This window comes from Pantherophis guttatus, chromosome 2 (genome assembly GCF_059756535.1).
Source record: "Pantherophis guttatus breed Tessera chromosome 2, ASM5975653v1, whole genome shotgun sequence".
NCBI classification, from domain to species: Eukaryota; Metazoa; Chordata; class Lepidosauria; order Squamata; family Colubridae; genus Pantherophis; species Pantherophis guttatus.
Window position 1 is genome coordinate 190005117 of NC_142064.1, and position 17470 is coordinate 190022586.

A 17470-nucleotide genomic window follows, 5' to 3' on the forward strand; every position below is an offset into this window, starting at 1 on the left:
ATATCATGAACACATGATTGTGGTGGTGCTGTAATGCCCAATACCTTGCAAATGCAACTGGTCTGAAGATTCTTAAAATTTCCATGAATGTAACAGGCTCTAAATTATGTATGCATTTTTAAGTTAAAGTTTTTGGTGTATCTCAATTCAAATTTGTTGTCCCACAATGTCCTATTTTGGCTATTTGAAGATTACAAACAGATAAACAGACAAGAAAGTTTTAGTGGTATATAGATATTAAATTATATTAGTCACAACATGCTTCACAATCCTTTTGTAGACTATCATATCTCGTGAGACAACAATTTACATAATAGATATATTCTGTGTTTGTTTATACTGCATTCAAAACCAATAATAGGTGATAAGAAATGTTGTCTCTACTGGGAAAATTTTAAAGACTCCACAGGAATATTTTAGGTACATAGTGACTTTGATTTAATGCCTGCTCAAGAGCAAAGAAATACATACTTCAACAGCCTATAACTACCTGCAAGTTAATTACTGCAAGCAGTAAATAATAGCAACTTTTCAACTACTTCATCTAATTTGCCAATAGTAAAATAATGAATTGTGAAAGTTACTCTTCAGTATCTCCTAAACTTTTAATTTGCCTGACATGTAAAGAAAGCTAGGATAAATCTATCCTAGTTGATGACCAGGATTTGTGAAATAAAGTCTCCTTTGAGTTGAACCTGTTTCCTGCTTTGTTGTAAAAATGTAAATGTGGTTTGCCACTATCTCCTTTTAGGATTTTTGTTTTCATTTTCCAATTCCAGTCCCTGTTTTCCCATCCAAGTACCAACTGGATCTGTTTAGCTTCTTCCAGATTAATCAAGGTTCTTTCAACTGCTCTTGCAATCTGAGGAATACTTCTATTGGTTGTAATCTATATCAGATATCATAGAGACTACTGCTACGTATGGCGGGAATAAGTTTTGTGATATAGGCAGGCATTATTTTGGCCCACTATCCAGTCACACAGTTAATTTCCATTTTAAAAATAAAGAGCAAATATATTTTATACTGTTGGTTAATGGCAAGAATCAAAACTAATGTGCATTCTCCCTCAGAAATATATTTGGCAATAAGAATTCATGCATTTGTTTCCAATAGACTGTTCCCCCATATGGACAATTTTGGAAAACATCAACATTTTTTGAAAAGAGTTTTTTTTTTTAAAGAATAAATTGCTGCAGCTAATTAATTAGCCAACATAGCCAAGAAATGGGGAAAAATATAGACAGCATCACCATGCTTCTCCAATAAACACAGAATAAGGATGTGCACGCTACATTTGCCCTACAGAAGATGCTATTTCAGATAAAGATTGAAATAATGCTAAATATACCTACTTTATGTAATAATATCTTTACCTTGCTTTTTCAACAAACAGGATACTCAAGGAAATAGTAACCTTGAGAACTATTTTATGATAAAATAATTCAGAATAGCATTAAATTATATGCTTGTTAACTGGAGTTGACTTGCATGGAATACATGGCAAATGATGGGCAAGTCCCAGGCAAAAAAATAGCCTTTCATTATCTTGCTCTCATTATAAGAAATGGTGGCCCCAATTCAGTGGTAGGTTGCTACCGGTTCGCCCCGGACCAGCAAATCGGTAGCAGCAGTGGTGGGAGGCTCTGCCCACCTGCCCAGATGTCATCAAATATGCTCTGCGTGAGCGAACTGGTAGCAAAGGTAAGTAAAACCCACCTCTGCCCCAATTTTGATAAAGCTTCTGAAAGTTCTGAAAGGAACTAGCTTTCTGCAATAAGTATTTTTTTATCTCTTTTTCAGTTGTGTCTGATTCTCAGAGGTAGCAATAGCACTTAGACTTATATACCACTTCATAGTGCTTTACAGCACTCCCTAAGAAGATTACAGAGTCAGCATTTCGCCCCAACAATCTGGGTCCTCATTTTACTTGTATCGGAAAGATGGAAGTCAATCTTGAGCCGGACAGGATCAAACTGCTGGCTCTTGTAATAAGTACTGTATTAGGACTTTGCAAATCTTTGCTATTTTTATCAGCAACTTTTGCAATCTTTTCAGAAAGCCTGTCCTATTATTTTGAAACCTAGCACACAACAGCATCTTTACAATTGCTCTGGTATTGTGCTGATGCAATGGTGGCAGGGAGCAGCTTCTTCAGTGTCATCTACTATTATATAGATCCTAAAACGTAGAGTGTGTTTGACTGTACGCATTCCAAGTTTTCTTCGGTTATATTTCAATGCTTTACTGCTTTAAGCAACTCAAGAAATCAAGATCTCTGAGAAAATGATGTTAACTGTCTAAACCATATCACCACTTCACAGATGTTTCAGAATTTCAACATTTCATTTTAGAATTAGTCCATGGGTAATCATGAACTATCGCACAAAGCTAAATCAGAAGTATATATAATCCATTCCAAGAAGTTGACAGATGGAATTTAAACTGGTAGAAAATCTCTCCTGCTAGCTAAGGGTATTGGTGGCAAAACGGCTTTCGCTCCAAGAGCACCAAGAGTAGGATACTAATGAAGAAATATCCTTTACTTGCTCATTTACTGATTTGCCTGCTGCATCTATGTTGCATTGGCTTTTTTTTTTTACATTATGCTAAGTAGGAAATATATTCTCTAGCATTATATTTTTCATACAAAGTCAGATACAACTGAATTTGAATGGAAAATATACTTCACCAGAACAAGTGGATTTTATAGACTGTTGCCACTGTATGCCGAGTCTCTATGGGCTGCTGCTAGGAAAGGTTAGTGAAAGTGTGATCACTTACCTAGCCCATATATGGACAGCATGAAATGTAAAGATTAATTTTTTATAAACATCAACATACCACACTATCCAAACAGACATTTAGACATTACAGTTGGATCTAAAAATACTCTGGAAGTATATCTAAAGGATACTAAAAGAAGGCTCCAATTCCAAGCAAATGAACAAACTTTTTTTAAAAAACTAGAAAAGAAACCATCGTTTAAATTCCTTTAGTACTGGATCTACCTAATACTCCTCCTTACTTATGTGTTCACCCACCAAGCCCTCAACAGAAATAAAGCTTACCAACATCTTTTTTTAAGTCAGTCTTTGCTATGAATAGAATAGAATAGAATTTTTTATTGGCTAAGTGTGATTGGACACACAAGCAGGGGTGAAATGCTCCCGGTTTGGACCGGATCGCCTGATCCAGTAGCAATGGCAGTGGGTGGTTCGAAGAACCAGTAGCAAAAATCCCTGCACGCCCTCCCCTCGACCATGGCCTGCTGAGCCGCACAATCATCAGAGGCTTTTTTTTTTTTTACTTTTAAAAGCATTTTTTCTACAACTTCTGCCGAAAAAATGCTTTTAAAAGTTAAAAAAAAAGCCTCTGATGATTGCGCGGCTCAGCTGGGATCGTCAGAGAGACTTTTAAAGCATTTTTTTTTTTGCAACCTCTTCCGGGTTTTTTTTTTTTTGCAACCTCAAAGCATTAAAAAATGCTTTGAAAGTCTCTGTGATGATCTCAGCTGAGTTACCTGATCGTCAAGCATTTTTTCCTGCAACCTCTTCCACAAAAGAGGTGGTTAAAAAAATGCTTTAAAAGTCTCTCTGACGATCCCAGCTGTGTTGCCTGATCGGCAGAGCCTTTTCAAAGCATTTTTTTGCATTTGCAGAAAAAATGCTTTGAAAAGTTAAAAAAAAAAAATGGCCACGCCCACCCAGTCACATTACCCCCCCATCCACCAAGCCACGGCCACAGAACTGGTAGTAACAAATTTTACATTTCAGTCCTGCACACAAGGAATTTGTCTTGGTGCACATGGTCTCAGTGTAATAAAAGAAAAGATACATTAATCAAGAATCATAAGGTACAACACTTAATGATAGTCACAGGGAACAAATAAGCAATCAAATCATATTAGGAAACAGTCAGTATAAATCGTAAGGATACAAGTAACAAAGTTACAATCATGCAGTCAAAAGTGGAAGGAGATGGATGATGAACCTCTATAGCTTATTTCAAATAGACCATAGAATGGCAGTGAAGATAAATAAAATACAAACTGTAATGGATTTTGCATACTTAAATATACAACAGATCCAGAAAGCAACATATTTTTCTGATGTCCTAAGTATGCATTTAATGTTCAACTATATTTTGTATATTTTGTATTGAGGAAGATTAATTTCCTATGTTTATGAATTTTTAAAAAATGATTTAAATTATGTAAAGATCACATACCTGTGATTCAGGTTCTACACTGACACGATAAGCTTGTGCTTTTCCATCTTCTACAGTATTAGGTGACCAAACCTTGCCTTCAGCCCTGCAATGGAAAATTAAGAATTATATGTACAATGTACTGTAGATTGTTAGTAAACTTGAATATAATTTTTATACATTTCCAAGAATCCAGAAACCTGGATGAATCAAAAACACTATTTACTTATTTTTTTCCTTTCCTATTATATTCTTTTATTTTATTTATTTTATTTTATTTCCAATTTATATACCGCCCTTCTCCCTGAGGACTCAGGGCGGTGTACAGCCAGAATTAAGAACATGAAATACAAATATTAAAAAACAATTAAAATATATATAAATTTGGCCCAAAAATTAAAAATCACAAACCAATTTAAAACTTTTAAAAATTTCTTCTTAAGCCAGCCCGGCTTGCTGGAAAAAGTGGGTTTTAAGGGCACGGCGGAAGGCACTGAGGTCTTGGATTCTCCTACTTTCATACTGATAAGTAAAATTCATCCAACTATTCATTCAATCAATCAATTTATATAGTGTCCGTTTCCAATTCATGACTCTGAGCAGCTAACAACAGTTAAAAGCACCATGAAAGTCTGAATAATACAAAAACAATACTCATAACCAGCAGCTGAGGTAAAAATGAAAAAAGCTATCAGCAAATCAATGTAAGCATTGCATGGGCTCTGCCACAGATCCAAGCTTGGTGACACAACCACTTCTTTAAGGTCTTACAAAAGGCCAGAGGGGTCAGAAGCAATCAAATTATTGGGCCGGGAGTGGGGGAGAGATTTTTTTAAAAAAATTATTTATTTATTTATTTTTCAAGTACGTATTAGATAATATATATACAATGAAAATGAATACAAATAAATAAAATGAATACAAATAAAGGGAACATTAGGACAGGGACGGTAGGCACACTGGTGCTCTTGTGCAGGCCCCTTACAGACCTCTTAGGAATGGGGTGAAGTCAACAGTAGACAGTCTTAGGTTAAAGTTCTGGGGGTTTGGGGATGAAACCACAGAGTCAGGTAGTGCATTACAGGCATTGACCACTCTGTTGCTGAAATCATATTTTCTGTAATCGAGTTTGAAGCGCTTCACTTTAAGTTTGTATCTATTGTGTGCTTGTGTGTTGTTGTGGTTGAAGCTGAAGTAGTCATTGACAGGTGGGACATTGTAGCAGATAATTTTATGAGCTATGCTTAGGTCATATCGAATGCGGCATAGTTCTAAATTGTCTAAGCCCAGAATTTCAAGTCTGGTGGCATAAGGTATTTTGTTGCGAGAAGAGGAATGGAGGACTCTTGTGAAATATTTCTGGACACACTCAATTGTATTAATGTCTGATATGCAGTGCGGGTTCCACACAGATGAGCTGCATTCGAGAATTGGTCTAGAGAAGGCACCATGAGAGAAGCCTCTGCTAGATTGCATTCTCTAATGGATTTGACTCAGAGCATGCCTCATATGCCAGACCTATAGGTTGGAGAGGGCGAGATGGTTCCTCACATGAACTGGCTTCATGCCATGGAGGGCTTTATTGGTAACTATCAGCACCTTCAATTGAACCCAGAAGCACACTAACAACTCACAGAACAGAGGTGTATTGTGTGCTGATCAAGGAGTACACATTATTGTCCATGTTGCTGCATTTTGTACCCCACACAGCTTCTAGATGTTCTTCAATGACCGCCCCAGTAAAGTGCATGGCAGTAATCTATTTGGGGGGTGACTGATGCATGAGTGACTGTGAGCAAACTCTCCTGCTCCAGGAATGGGCACATGTGCCAAACAACATGAAACTGTACAAAGGCCTGGCTACAGCAGCTGCCTGTGCCTTAGGCCCAGGAGATCCCTCAGGTTGCACACCAATTCTGTTTGAAATAGTACAGTCACCTTCAAAATTATAGATAAAAAGTCCTTAGAACCAGGATCAGGGGTGGGTTCTACTTACCTTTACTACCGGTTTGCATCACGCCTGCGCGCGCAGATCACCTATGATGATGTCCGGGTCAGTGGGCGGAGCCTCCCGCTGGTTTTACTACCGGTTCTTACGAACCGGTCCGAACGGGCGACAATCCACCACTGACCAGGACGCCCTAATACCCAAGACCACTTAATCTTGCCAGGGTTGAGCTGAAGCCTGTTGTTTCTCATCCAAACCTTCATCATCTCCAGACACTAAACCAAATTTCAACTGTATCACATGGGCAGTCAGAGGTGGAAATGGATACCATTGGACCTGCTTCTGAATGACTTCACAAAGTGGCTTCATGGAGATGTTAAATAGGAGCTGAGCAAGTACCAAGCCCTGCAGAACCCTGCAAAAGAGTGACAGCAGGCTGGACTTCTCCCTACCATCAACACTGACTGCCCTGGAGGAAGGAAGAGAACCAGCACAACATAGTGCCACTCACTCCCAATCACTAAAGCCAATCCAGAAGGATACCACTATTGATGTTATCAAAACCTGCCAAGAAGTCAAGAAGAGCAAAGATGGATACACCACTTCCATCCTGCTCCTGCCACATGTTATTTACAGTTGCAATCAATACCATTTCAGGCCCATCACCAGATCTGAATTTCAACTGAAAAAGCTCCAAAGTTTCCACTTCCTCCACCATTTCCTGGAGCTGTTGCACAACCACGTTTTCTACAACCTTTTCTAAAATCAAAACATATTATGATTTGCAATTCATTTCATTTGCTTAAGTTTATTTTTTTTTTAAGAAAACAACCTTGTAATAATAGCATTTTATAGCCTTTAGCCGTTCATTTGGAGAAAGAAAAAAATGTTCTATTCATTTTAAAATTGTCTAGCTTAACTATACAATAATTAAAATATTGTCTCTTTCCATGTTTAACTTAGCCACTACGCTCATGGCAAGGATTTTCAACATATTTGCAAACCGTGGTTAAGAAATCTAGTTTGCTCTAACTACTGAGCCACAGATAAAACTGTCAAGAAGGACAGAAATTAATATTTGGGAGTGGGGGCAGAAATAAGGAAAAAGCATGAGTACCAAACTACTAGTATCCTATCTACATCCTTGGCCTTCAATTTAATGACTTAGCTTGTTATCTTACCACAAATTAATCTTTGTGGACATCAATATATTAACAAAAGTAGTCAACTGCTATCTCATCAAAACAACATAAATAAGATTTCATAATGTAACTCACTTTTGGTATTTCTATTTTTCATTTTAGGCCACACATGTCCGTTTAGAAAATGTAAAGCTTCTTGTTTCTAGAAGGTAATAGTTAACAAATGCAGCTGAGAATCTTTATTTATATTTAATTCCTGATCTGTTAAACACTGAAGTTTAAGTGAACTGCTGGCAGTAATGACACACAAACTATTTACAGCATGTCAGGGTTTTAGTCTAGGAAGTTTTTACCTAGAGTTTTTTTTCTCTTGTCTAAATGAAACAAGAAAGCATTGTGTTTTGAAACAGTCAATGAATTATACAGTCTACTAAAGCCTTCCATAACTATGATAAGAATGTTGTTCTCAATTTTTACAAGTGTTACATTCTGAAGCAAGTTCTACTGTGATCAGTGAGAATTAATGTATTTAAAGTTAAGATTAAATAAAGACAGACAACACCGATACAGACACACAATGCACACACAGAACACAGGAAAATATTGGATGCTATTTACTGTCAATCAGCTGAAATAAGACACCAGAAAAAATTACAGAAATTACAGCCAGATTCTAGGATTCTGAAATAAGCCCTCATGAACCAAATCCTGGTTTGAAAGTGATCATAAAGTGTCTTCTAATAGTAAGTTTATTAAAAATTACAATGATAAACTACATAGAAACTTTAAAAACCCAATAAAAAATAAAAAGTGCAAAAAAAATTCCCTCCACATGACAGAGAAGAGTTATTCAAGGTCAAGGATGCTGTGTGAGGAAGATAATAGTTTTATCCATTAATCCAGGGGTCTCCAAATTTGGCAACTGAGGAATTCTGGGAGTTGAAATCCACAAGTGATAAAGTTGCCAAGCTTGGAGACCCCTGTACTAATCAAAATGTGATATCTATGGTCTTATTGTAATTAAGGGCAAACCAGATTCTAAACAGTGAATGATTGTTTAAAATAGCAATTTTATTAAAAGATACAATTAAAAAGATTAACATTAATATAAACTAAAAAATAGAGAATACAAAGAAAAAAAGGAAAGTGAAGGAAATGAAAAAAATAGAAAAGATTAGAGTAAAAAAAGAAATATATAAAGAATTGACTTTCTGCCTTTATCACAATTATAAACAATTTTACTTATAACTTTCTCTAAAAATGCAACAAATGACCTCTTCTTCCCACAACCCATCTCTTATTTATAAACAAATTCTTAAAACTTCATTATTTAAATCCTGATTAGAAAAAATCCATTAAGGGTCACCACAACTAAAAATATATCTATTTTAATCTTGATCAAATAAACCAACTTTATATTCCTTCCTTTTACTTTTAACAATTTTGATTTTTAGTTCCTTCAAATAATGTTCTAGAACTTGATTAAGTTCTCATTTTTATTTCATCTCCTCACAATATTCTTCAAAGCTTTAGCAAGCCTCTTTTGTAAACCCAATATCGGAAAATTATCCAGAGCACTCTCTTGGATTTTTGTATATCTTTTATGTAGACAAAAAACCTGCAGCAGGTGTCCCCTTGAACTTTGTCTATTATGAATCCATCAAGTTTAGCTTGGGTAGATGTATCCAATGAATAGCTAACGAGCATAATGTGTTGTAGTGATATTAACTGGTTTTAAAGAAAATACTATGTGTACAGTCCAAAGACTGGACTAAGAAGTGGTCATTTTCAGATGCTTTTGAATATAATTAACCTATGTTTAAATGCAACATGTTGCTTCTCCACAAGTGACCTTTTCAAGTACTATGTTATTCCCAAGGGAGATCCCCCATGTGGAATTTGCTTGTTAGTGATTAAAGGTTTAACTCTTTTCTTGGGCATTTCATGAACTATTGCCAGCTTTTCCTTAACAACTGTTGCATTATTTTAGGATTGAATTTATATGATATTTTACTGATTTGTCCTATTTTTATTCTATATATTGGAATCGGGGTGAAATCTGAACCAGTTTGCTACTGCTTCGCTGGCCACCCATGTGCGCTACACACCAAGCGCATGCTGCACCTGTGAATGCGCAGTACGCACCATAAGGAGACTTGGGAAGGTAAGTGGAACAGCAAGGGGGGGATCAGCTGTGGCGGGCAGTTTAGCTTCACTAGAAAGCAGGAAATCCTGCTTTCTAGCAAAGCTAAACCGCGTGGCACAGGTGATTGTCGGATTGTAGCATTTTTAAACTACCAGTTCGAACAAACCGGTAGTTTTTATCGCTACCGGTTTGCTCGAACTAGAGTGAACCGGTAGCATTTCATCCCTGATTGGAATGCAAGTTTGTCATATAATTATGCTTACTTTACAGAAGGAGAACAGAAATTATAGGTGGTAAAAAATGAAGTTCACCGCTATGACTAACAACCGATTCTGAGAACAAAATACATATTTAAACATACGTTAAGTAGAATATACATCCTATTTATATTCTCACGATACTTTCAGATGGTATTTTAACATTACAGTATCAGTCAGTTTCTATATTGTACTAGATTTCACATATGGTACTAATCTAGATCTTGCTCAGTTTATGTTAGTATACAATTCCTTTATAATCACCACTATAAACTTTCCTTCTCTCTTCACTTGACAGAATTCTTAGTTGCTATAGACAACCAAACAAATAGTTATTTACAAACCTTGTTTAGCATATGTATAGGAAAATGCCTACAAACCTGAAATTGTTTCTCTAAACAAGTAATGAAATGAAATTACAGTTAATCTGTTGGCAGCAAACATTCTTCCTCCCCTTCCCCACCTCCCAATAATGGCTCCTGAATATAAAAGTTGATGGTTGTTAATATTTATTATGGATCTAACTTGTGTATTGAAATCAGAGATCCAGTATTTCCTCAAGGACTTTCCAGAGGAAAATGATGTAATTAATATTTGTTCTTACCCAAAAATCTGAGAAGTGATTCTTTTTTAACCTATGACTCAATCTGGAAATTTGAGAAAATTATGAATAATGCTTTTCATGTGTACCAATATCACTCTGCTGCATACAACACATATGTATTTATATGGCATCACTATCAGAGATGCTTTATTATATCCAAATGTGTTGGAAACAAACTACCTAAATAAAACATTGTGGTTTTAAACTACCATGAAATGGAATTGGCTCTTGACTTTCCCCTGTGCCTATATACAACACACATTCCATATAATTCTCCAAATAACAAATCATAGCATTCATATATTATGTTCCTCTATACATTATTAATCATTTAATTGCTTCTTTGGAGACCTACAGGCTATGGAAACCTGGAAACCTTGTATTTTAAAAAAATGTTTCTTTATAAAATAGTTTTATGCAAAATTTATCTAGGAAGCTCACGAATTCACATGTTTTATGTGAGTTTCAGTATGCCATCTGTAGGTCCTCTAGAGCAGAAGTAGTCAGGCCTGAATTAAACCATTTTCTAATAATATATCATGGAAATGCTAACAAGGTATTGCATGCAGGACTGGCTATAAAAGTGTTATTCATTTTTCTAATTAAGACCAAGCATAAAGAACCGCAGCTCCAGGATAGCTATGGTCTGTTTTAAAGCACATGACCAAAACAAATCTAAGCAATTGCATCAAATGCCATTCTGCTTCAAGTCAAATCCATAACACCACAGTTAGTCAAATAATCAAAGTCATTCATTTGAGAGAGATAATTGTAGGACTGGTTTTTAATAATCCAAAAGCTCTTTTCTTGGTTATCCAGCCTGTCTGATAGTGAGCAGAAATAAGGCTTTTCTGGTCTGGTGTCTCAATTGCCCAGTTAAATCTGGTGCTTCAGATTTTTCTCCAGAATATTCATTGTGGATCTCATCTATGTTTATGTTAAAATACCCTGCAGTCAATTCATCTAACGTTTCTAAAAAAAATGCATCAGCATTGCCGTTTGAAGTTTTATTTTTTTTCTATGTGTTTCTGCAAATCCTTAGTTGAACAAAGAATGGGATATGAGGGTGTGCATATTTTGAAAAATTCAGAAAAATTTCTCTGGCTCTGATATGAGACAATTTAATAAAGCCACGTATAACAGTTAAAACCCACTTTTAAAAAGAGCACCATCTTTTTTTCCAAGCCTCCGATAATAATAATGCTACTATCTTATCCAGAACTCAAACATTTCTTTTAAAAGAAATAGTAATATTGTATCAATCTCTAATGCTTTTCAGTTTTCACTCGCTGAGAAAGGATATGGTTTTTGCATAATCTACAAAATAAAACTCTTTTTACAACATATTGGTAATAATTCATTCGTATGGTGGTGTATGGAAAAACAATTGCCAGAAGATGAAAGAGGTTCGTTAAAAGACGTCCTTGTTCTTGACGTGATCATTAATCACACAGCTACAGTTGGGTCTCCATGGAACCTTATTTGGCAAAGAATGAGCAGCACCAAATTCCAGGAGGATTCACTCAGCAGATATAAAGAGAAACAAAATCATAAACAACCGAGTTATTCCATTTGGCCCACAGAAGTCTCTTCCCCACCCTTGTTTTTTTCCCCCTTAATCTCAACACATAAAAATAGTGAAAGTGATTTGTTCAAGTCAGATTTCGGTTCCGTTTCTTTTGGCCTCCATTCTGTCTGATGGAAAATAAATGGGGCAAACAAAGAAGAACATGTCAAGGACACAAACAGGAAAACAGTCTCATCCTTCACTGATAGGAATGCATGTGTGCAAAAACACAGTGACTCAAATCTATAGGAATTACTAAACCAGATTGTAAAGAAAATTGAACTGTCTTTATATGTTTGGGAAGTGTAGCATGAATCTAAAGTTAAAAGCTAGACATACATTTACTTAAAATCTCAAGAGATAATTAAGCTATCGCAATAAATGCCAGATGGGCATTTGCATATGCAGCTGATCTAAATTAATAATTACATTCATATGCAATATACTTTTCTCAGTGGGAAAAGTACTTCAATGAGGTTGTTCTCATTTTCCAATTCTTTCTTGATTATATCTTAAACTTTATCAGAAATCATTGGAGTTTTGTCAATTATATGGTATTTTAAAATAATGAAAAATGGTTCATCCTGTTTGTTTTCTGAACTATTAGAAACTACTTCATTTAAGGGCAACAATTATATTTAATGGAATTAAGCTAGGGGGAAAAAACCTTTATCAGTAATCCTTTACTTATTATTATTATTATTATTATTATTATTATTATTATTATTATTATATTTACTAATTATTATTATTTACTAATTATAATTATAAATTAAATTTTTATACTGCCCTTCTCCCGAAGGACTCAGGGCAGTGTACAGCCATATTAAAACAACATATGCCCACACAATTTAAAAACAGTTTAAAATATATTAAAAATTTGGCCCATATATTAAAAACTACAAACACCCAATTAAAATTCATTTTCTAAGTCAGCCCGGCCTGTTGAAACAAAAAAGTCTTAAGGGCACGGCGAAAGGTACGTAGGTCGGGGATCATGCGAATCTAATCATCCTTCCAATCACTGAATTAAAGTATAATATAACAGCGCTTAATAAAACAATATTAAATCAGTAAACTGTGAAATGTTTGTTCATACAAGTTGTACTGATAGCAACATAAAGAAAACACATTCAGGTTTCTGGAAGAATTCCTACAGGAATGATCTATATAGATCGCAATAAATAATTTTCTGATGGAGCTAGTTTCTCTTTTCCTTTGAAAACAATGCTTTGCTAAAAGGATGACTCATTTTCAGTAACAAATAAGTCTGCATCTGGCTTAAGCAGTACTACTTTTATTGGCCAGACATCTTTATTTGCAACTCAAAGACTTGCTTAGGGCTGAGTTAAGAAATACAATAACTATATCATCCAGATGTTTTATCTGGTCAAGGCTTAAAAAGAACCAATAAAATTGTTAATATAATTACTATGCTTACTGCATAAAATAAACATGTAGGTTTTCCAATTGGGAGAGATGTTGCTTTTTAAAATACTTAGTTGACTATTTTAGAAGTTCTCTTCTTTCTTCTCCAATATATAAGCCTAAATAATCATTTATCTTAAATAAATCATGATTGGCCCACCATGAAGACTTTTTCTTAATTGCCTAAGGAATTCTTCATTGTCCTTCCAGGTTTCAACCTCACTCTTTGTTCCAATCTTTTGGGGAGCCTTCTTATACTTATTGGCATTTGATGTTTCATATGCTATGATTTCCATGTTCTCTCAGTGTTCCCTGTAGCAGCAGTTTATACAATTCAGCAATTCCAATTTGTTCAGTACTTTATTTTTTCTGTATATTTTGGTGTTCTGCTCACACACTCTTATATTTGCTTTGTTTCTCCTGGGAATTCTCCTTGAGAATTGAACCTGGAAGGGCATGGAATGCAGAATTCCATAGATAATTAAAAACAACAACCAATCACGTGTCTCTGAAGGAAGGACCAATCCCATGTCCAATCTATAGATACTTGACCATTGTTTTTACTTATTTATTTATTTATCAATTTTCTATACCGCCCTACTCCCGAAGGACTCAGGGTGGTAAACAGCCAAGATAAAATACAGATAATACAAACATTAAAAATCCATTAAAATTATTAAATATTTTGGCCGAAAACAAATTTAAAACACCCAATTTATAAAACAAATTAAACAATTTAAAAATTTAAAAATTTAAAAGGGAGAGTTAGGCCAGGCCAGCCTGCTGAAATAAAAATGTTTTGAGAGCACGACGAAACGTGCGCAGATCCGGGATCCTCCGTATTTCCGGGGGGAGCTCGTTCCAGATGTAGGTGCCTCCACAGAGAAGGCTCTCCCCATGGGGGCTGCCAGTTGACACTGTTTGGCCGACGCACCCTGAGAAGCCCCTCTCTATGGGAGCGTACTGGTCAGTGAGAGGCTATTGGTAGCAGAAGGCGGTCTCGTAAATACCCCGGTCCGATGCCATGGAGCGCTCTAAAGGTGGTAACCAAAACCTTGAAGCGCACCCGGAAGACCACCGGGAGCCAGTGCAGCTCGCGCAGGAGGAGAGTCACATGGGAGTGCCACGCCACTCCCATAACTGCACGCGCAGCCACATTCTGGACCAGCTGGAACCTCCGGGTGCTCCTCAAGGGGAGCCCCATGTAGAGAACATTGCAGTAGTCCAGGAGGGAAGTAACAAGAGCATGAGTGACCGTATTTAATGAGTCCCGATCCAGAAAGGGACGCAACTGGCGAATCAGGTGAACCAGATAAAAAGTTCCCCTGGCCATGGCCGTCAAGTACTCTTCCAAAGACAGCCGTGAGTCCAGGAGGACACCCAAGTTGCGAGCCCTCTCCATGGGGGCCAATGACTCGCCCCCAATAGTCAGTGATGGCACTTGCTGACTATATCGGGATGCCGGCAGCCACAGCCACTCGGTCTTGGACGGGTTGAGTCTGAGCCTGTTCCTCCCCATCCAGACCCGCACGGCCTCCAGGCACCGGGACATCACTTCAAGGGCATCATTGGGGTGGTCCGGGGTGGAGATGTACAGCTGAGTGTCGTCAGCGTACTGATGGTACTTCACCCCGAAACCACGGATGATCTCACCCAGCGGCTTCACAAAAATGTTGAACAGTAGGGGCGAGAAGACCGACCCTTGTGGCACCCCACATACAAGGGGCCTCGGGGTCGACCTCTGCCCCCCTGTCAACATGGACTGCGACCAATCTGAGAGAAAGGAGGAGAACCACAGTAGGACGGTGCCCCCCACCCCTAACTCCTCTAGCCGGTGCAACATGATACCATGGTCGATGGTATCAAAAGCCGCTGAGATGTCTAATAGGACTAGGACAGAGGAACAACCCCTGTCCCAAGCCCTCCAGATTAGACTTGCCTAATATTGCTAAGTTTTTGCATTTTTGTACATTTATAATATATATATATTTAAGAAAATGATTTTATATGACTAAAAATGGCCAAGTAGATTCATCTAAATCAAATATATACTGGGTTCCAACAAAATTTCTAATGCAATCTTCTAGATATGGTATATGAATTTAGAATTTCTCTGGAGATTCATGTAATATAGCACAACCACAATGAAATTATTTATAGTTAATTAAATGGCGGGTGGATGACTTAGGGAAAAGCCTCTTAGCCAAATAACACACTACAAATATATAATATATATAAAATAAATTAGAATAAAATGAAGCATTTAAACAAAACTAGGTGTCTTTAAGAGTAAATAGCAAGCACAGCTTAGACAGAAATAATGCTAAAGGACAATTTAAAAGACATGAAAAAATATTTTAAATCAAGAAAACAAATATACATCTTACTTGTATTTAATGGCTGGTGAGGGCAAACCTGATGATATTCTAAACTCTAAATAACCTTGTTCAGTAATTACATGTACTATATATGAAACATTACAGAGAATAAGACCCCAAGTTTTAATTACCACAAAGTCAAGTTCAGTACCATAAAATAGCTAGATTCTTCAGAAGGAAATAATCTTAAATTGTAATATATTTATATTTATATTAGTATTATAATATTAGTATATAATATATAATGTAATATGTTCTAACTTTATAGTTAGTTTAGATAAGCATTTATTGTAGTATACATATAGACACACACACATATAGCACACAAAAAAGTTCAAAGTAGACAAACTTTGAAAATGCTATCTTAAATTATAGAAAAAAAGAGAAAAGCAAAATTTGACTTCATTTATTTGTCTGTTTGATTGATTTCTACAGCCATTCATCTCAACAAATAACTCTGAGCAGAGTATATCATTTATATACTTTGTTACAGAATTATGAACTGCTGCCTAAATTATATGGATTTCTAATTTAAAGATAAATGCATTATATAGACACTTAGACAGTCTCTTCCAAAGTTCTGACATTTTAACAACTTTAATCAGGAATTTTAATACAGGACCTTTATTTATGAAATCTTCTGTTATTGTATATGGTATATGCATTGTATTCTCACCAAGGTTGATGGGAAATTTTGAACTGACATAAACATATATGGTTGAGGTCTTCTGAGATTTCACACAGGTTCTTTTTATGTATATGCTGCAATAAAAATCCCCATTTCCTTTTATGTATTTTTGTGGAATGTTTATATGCTGGGAAGCATCACAGAAGGATATTTCCTATTCTCATGTCAAAAATAATCTTACAGTGGAAAAAGTTGGAAATGTTAAATCATAAGGAAAAAGCAGACATCCAAATTTTGTGAAGTATTCACATTTTCTCTGGAGGTAGAACTGGCCAGTATCAGAGACATAAACGAAATTAATTGAACAAAAATTTGATGCATTTTGTGTGCCAAATCAACACCCCAGTTTACTATAGGAGAAAACTGGAAAAACAGAGATACAGTGGTATCTATTCAACTGCTTTGAAACTCATTGAATTTTGTATTTGACAATTTTGATGGAAAAATTTTGTCCTAGTATTCATCGTTAGTTTGGTAGTCAACACACAAGCTAGAACTTATCGGTCTTGGCTGCCTTGTGAAGGCATTATCCCTTATGGGAAAAAATTGTTTGGTAACCATCGATTTTGGTACTCATCACATCTCCCAGAACCAATTAACAATTAGTATTGGGTACCACTGTATTAGAATTTATTTTCTAACATGTTAAGAACATTAACCTGAAGTTTCAGAGTTTTCAAGACTGTAGTACCTTAACATTTTTTAAGACAAAGTATAAACAGTAAAGAGAAAATACTTGGTATATCAGAATGCCATTTTGGTTTTGGTTAAAAAGGTCTTTCAGATACAAGTATCTTTAAAATCACTAAAATAACATTAAATGCATAAAAATTATTTTGGCAAGATTATAGAATAAATTGCAATTTTCTGTGAGACTTTTGGACACAATTCCACTGAGAGATTACAAAGAGACAAAAACCAATGTAAAATACCCCTCCTATAATTAATCAAGTTCAAATCTTCTTATAAAATATGTAATTATGACCAACCTAGGCATTTCCTTTACTCAAAAGTAAACAGTACACTCTGCCATATTAAAAATTACCTGTATTTATCTTCAGAATAGGCTTTTAGAAGACACCAAACCTAAAGACTTAAAAAAT

General features: G+C 35.8%; 1 protein-coding gene across 1 annotated transcript in view; it reads right to left on the reverse strand.

Moving 5' to 3' along the window:
• The window catches only part of PDLIM4 (PDZ and LIM domain 4), a 74738-nt gene that overhangs the window by 35893 nt on the left and 21375 nt on the right, over nucleotides 1-17470 (reverse strand). The window contains exon 3 of the mRNA XM_034404520.3: nucleotides 4231-4315. Coding sequence (XP_034260411.2) covers nucleotides 4231-4315 — 85 coding nt within the window. The remainder of the gene's footprint in view (nucleotides 1-4230; nucleotides 4316-17470) is intronic.